The 4,712-nt window shown below is 30.3% G+C and overlaps 1 protein-coding gene across 2 annotated transcripts in view; it reads right to left on the bottom strand.

Annotated features, from left to right (window-relative positions):
- The window catches only part of LOC117167916 (caspase-3-like), a 21,254-nt gene that overhangs the window by 3,206 nt on the left and 13,336 nt on the right, over positions 1-4,712 (bottom strand). For both annotated transcript variants that reach the window (XR_004466445.1, XM_033353163.1), the window contains exons 2-4: positions 2,491-2,780; positions 1,509-1,704; positions 43-168 (exon numbers count right to left, since the gene is read on the bottom strand). Coding sequence is in view for 1 of the 2 variants with exons in the window: in XM_033353163.1 (XP_033209054.1) it covers positions 43-168; positions 1,509-1,704; positions 2,491-2,643 (475 nt within the window). In the remaining variant the exon portion in view is untranslated. The remainder of the gene's footprint in view (positions 1-42; positions 169-1,508; positions 1,705-2,490; positions 2,781-4,712) is intronic.

Raw genomic sequence — 4,712 nt, 5'->3', positions numbered from 1 at the left:
AATTTAAAAACGAAAGGTCATATCTACAAACTCATATCATACCTAAAAAGTCGCCCTGACAAGCTTGAACGACAACCATTTTAACTACTCCTTTTAAGGTGGGAGTACACATCTCCTCCCTCACTTTTTCAAGCTTGACATCCTTACAATCGCTCGTAACGACTGTTCCTGAAATACATTTATTATAAATAATACATCCAAATAGTCATCTGAAATAGATAATAAAATCTGTAGACGAAATTTAGAACATTTATTCATATTTTTCAAAATGGCTACAAAATTTAATTTTCAAAAATCCGGGAAGTAAAAAAAATTATTTTTTGCACATTCACATTTAAAGTTGCACATTTCATGCTTCTAAATTGTACCTGAAGGACTTCATTTCCCCAGATTGTAAGTATCATACCAAAAAGTAATTGATACCAAATCTGTAGATCTTTTTTGGGAGCACAATTATGGTCTGTTCATCTTTTTTTTTTGTATCTTGCATAGTTTAGACACAAAATGGAATTTTTCATTATTTTTTGTACAATCAAAATGTGAATTTTCAATTTTTTGAAAAAATTCAGAAAGTTGTTATGATAATCTTGTAGGGCTTTAAAAGGCAACGTTTTTCTTCTCTCGACTTTTTCATCTCGTCCGTTGTTTAGCTTAAGATTTTCATTTTTGATTACTTTTTCAAATTTTGTAAATGCTATAATTCTGATAATTTTTTTTCTATCGGAAAAGTCATGAGGATAAATTGTTCGCCTTTCTGAAGGAATATAAATAGACGTATATTCAATTTTTGAATCTTGTAAAAATATGGTAACAAAAATTTTGAAAATGCTGTTACTTTTTGAATTTTTATCCAAAATGGCTGTTTAATGAACTCAATCTTTCTTTTAGGACCTAAAAAAGCGTGCCAAAGTTCTATTTGATTAGCTCTTTTATTTTAGTTATCGTGTTGACGGTGCGACGGACAGGCAGAAAGAATTCGATAAACTCAGTTTGAAAACCGAGGTATGAAATTTTTGAAAAAACTAATACTTTCTCAATCATAAATTGTAAAAATGTAAAAATTAAATTGTGCATTTTAGTATTTTGTATGCCAAAGTAAAATAATCCATTCACAGCGAAGATTAAAACAAACAAATACATAATATCAATAATAATCAATTTCAAAGTAGGCAAGTTAAAACTAAAAGGAACAATTTGGTAGAGGAGCCATTTTTGAGAAAAGTATTTTTTGGAACACCCTAATATTATGTAGTACATCTCAGCCAACGTAAAAAAACGAAATGCTGGTTCTGACCTTTTTTTAAACAATTTTTCATGTATCATTTTTTTTTGCGGTACGTTCTTGTAGTCTTTCACGCTATTCACTGAAATGTTTGTTTAGGACTTTTTTAGTCCTTTACTCTCCCTCTTCTATATAGTTTTATTTCCATAATTTTTAGGTTTTATCGAACCTGCAGCAGTACCTATATGATTATTATTTTTAACATGAATAAGTATTATTCACTTACTTTCTTTCCCGTGGCTTAGGATAGTAACAAGAATGCAATCGTACTGTTCTTTAGAGTATCCGCCAATTGTTTTTAATTCACGTAGAAAATTTGGTTGGTCTAAATTATGTGACACTTCGACCTTAAATCCAAAATCTTCAAACGTTGACTTCAGTCGATTTACATCTTTTTCGGTTCCTTTTCTCAAATTGTACTTCTATAAATATTTAGAATTTTTAAATAAAATTAAAGCGCATATCTCATTACTTCCATAAGATTAGATAGCCACGAAAGTTGTAAGAAAATGGTGGTGCCAAGGGCCCGATTTCCCCATAGCCCCAAGGACTTTCAAATAATGCGAAGAATTCAAAGGAAATCACAGAATGTAAAGAATTCGGAGAATTCAGAGAATGTAGGAAATTCAAGACATTTAGAAAAATCGCAGAATTTTAGAATAATTAAGGCATTCTGGTAATTTAAAGATCTCGGGGAATTGAGAGAAATCGAGGAATTTGTCGAACTCATTAAATTAAAGGCTTTCAGCGAATTGAAGAAATCCAGAAAATGAAAATATTTCACAATATACAAGAAGTTCGGGGACTTCAACGATTTTAAGGGAATCTAGGAGTTCAGCGCAATAAAGAAATTCTGAGAATTTAAGAAAGCCAGGACATTGAAGGAACACGAGCAATTCAGGAAATGGAATTAATTAAAGGCATTCAACAGATTTCAGAGAAGATAAAGGAATTCAAAAGAAAAATAAGAATTCAAATTTATTCAAAATACACTGGGAATCCTGATTAAGTAACTCCCATTTTAGACGTTCCTAGAATTTCAATCATCGACATTTTCATGATACGAGGACCGTGTGACAACATTAGTGCTACGAAAAAGCGGGCAGTGCCCTCAGGGCGTTAGTTGTGCCAATTGCTAGCATGCTTAAATGGAATTCTCAGTGTATTTCTCAATAATATCCTAAATTAGAGAGTATTAGTTACTAAACCTGTTTAATATTTTTTGTTTCAGAAAATTTTTCTTGATTTAGGATTACACATAATCCTCTTTTAAAATCATAAAATTCATTTTTTCCATTCGCTGGGTCGTTTTTTGGGGTTTGTTGACAATTTTCAACAACCATTAAATAGCTGTTATTCATACTATTCTGTGCATCTTGCACATTTCGTTGAGTATCATCGTAATTAAGATATTCCAAATCTCTATAAATTTGATTATTTTTAGAGTAATTTATTTTCCTTAAGGCCGACAACAAATTGTTCAACTTTCCATTTCCATCTGAAATAAAAATGTTGAATGTAGTAAAATTTTTAATACTATATATTGTTATTAATAATATTAATGCAAGAGTGAAAGCAGATTTAAAAACTGATATAAATACATATCATCTAGTACGATGGCCCCCATACAACCACTACAAAACCTAATGTTGATTAACTTCGGCTATCACCCGGAAAGCCATCAACAATTCCATATATCCCTACCGATGTTATAGATTAATATTTAAACTATAAAGTAGGATTTAATTTCTTATATAATTTTTTTTGTCCTCCTGTTCGGTCAAATTAAAAAATAGAATTATTGAATCATTCTGCAATTACGAGACTCGAGCCAGACTCCTGACACACGTGAAAGACGTTTCTTTTTTTCACAAATGCTTTAACAATGGGTTTTTTTCATTTTTTTAACATTAAGAATGCAAAAAAACATGAGACAGTACAATCTAACAAAAAAATCTATGAACGATGCAAAAATTCGCCCAGGTAAAAAGTTTTCAGTACAAGCAATATAGTTTATGAAATCAAAGTTTGTCAAGTAATTCTAAATTGTATGAAAAAATTTAATTTATTAAATTGATTAAATGACAAACATGTTAAAAATGTATTAAAAAGGAAGAAAAAATGGAAACTTGGCGAGTATTTATTTATTAATAATAACAATCTAGCCAAGTTTTCATTTTCTCGCTCTTTTAATACGTTCTCAAAATTTATCTCCTTTTATCAATTTAAAAACGTAGAACTAGAACTAGAACTAAACCTAGAACAAATTAGTGATAAATTTGTACTTGGTAACATCTTTTGCATTGTAGATGTTTTTGGTGAAATTTCACTTCTTTTTTATTATTGATTTTTATCAAATCAAATAATAGTTTCAAACTCAATACAGTATAATGTATATAGTTTGTATTGATAGATATATCTCTTTATAATCAGTAATATAAAAAGGTTTCGTCATATGCGCCAAAAGATAGAACTAATTTGTATGTATATTTTTGGAAAAGATAGTACAATATTGAACTAAATATACGACCTTAACCAAAAACATAGACCCTATGTGTCACATTACACGCATTACCGTATTTTTTATGCTGCACTAAAAACGTATGCCCAAATTTGTGAACCACCTTGAGGCTTCTGTATAAAAAAGATAATGCACAATATATGCGTTTCCTAGCATGTAAAATGTCCGTCGCTTGGGAACGTTCCACTGGAACGTTCAAAACATAAATGATCGTTATTGCTATTATTATCAATGATTATCGGATAAACCGTAAGTGATATAGGTCAAAATTGAGGTCATTTTATGACGTGGATATAATTTTACAATTTATTATATGCGGTACTCAAAACTTAAAAATAAAACTCATCTTTTACCTATCTCTTAAGGTTTTCGAGATAATTGTTGTTAAAAATAACAATAACGTAAGGTTTCCCTCAGGTCCCAGTGGAACGTTCCCAAGCGGCAAACATTTTACACGCTCTAGGAACGTTCCGTGCTATATTGTACTTAATAACCTAAACAAAAACATAGGCCAGAATTTTGGTAAAAGCTGTGTTCATTTACCTGAAAGAGGGTTTGGCGCACACACATGGAGCGCGACCCCCTGCTTGTAAATTAAAGTAAAACCATAAACCGTTGCTCGATTTTCCTGCATATTTATCTAGAAGATTTGTGTTAAAAATTTTGTAAAACTTCCCTGGATAGTATAAGCTCCAGCTAGTCTAAATTTTCAGAAATTAATTTTTTGTTTACAATTAAAAACAGAAAATCTTGAAAAATAATTAATGAATCAAAATTTCGTGAGATAGTTGCCATAGATACGAGGGCAGTTCAATAAGTCCTTAGAATGAAGTATAAAAACAATTTTTTTTGGGTACATTTTTTTTTATTTTTCAACATAATCTCCTTGGAGCTCTATACACTTGGTCA

The sequence above is a fragment of the Belonocnema kinseyi genome, chromosome 1, assembly GCF_010883055.1.
Source record: "Belonocnema kinseyi isolate 2016_QV_RU_SX_M_011 chromosome 1, B_treatae_v1, whole genome shotgun sequence".
Lineage (NCBI taxonomy): Eukaryota > Metazoa > Arthropoda > Insecta > Hymenoptera > Cynipidae > Belonocnema > Belonocnema kinseyi.
The sequence above is the reverse complement of the archived record's forward strand: the minus strand, read 5'-3'. Positions and strand labels throughout refer to the sequence as shown.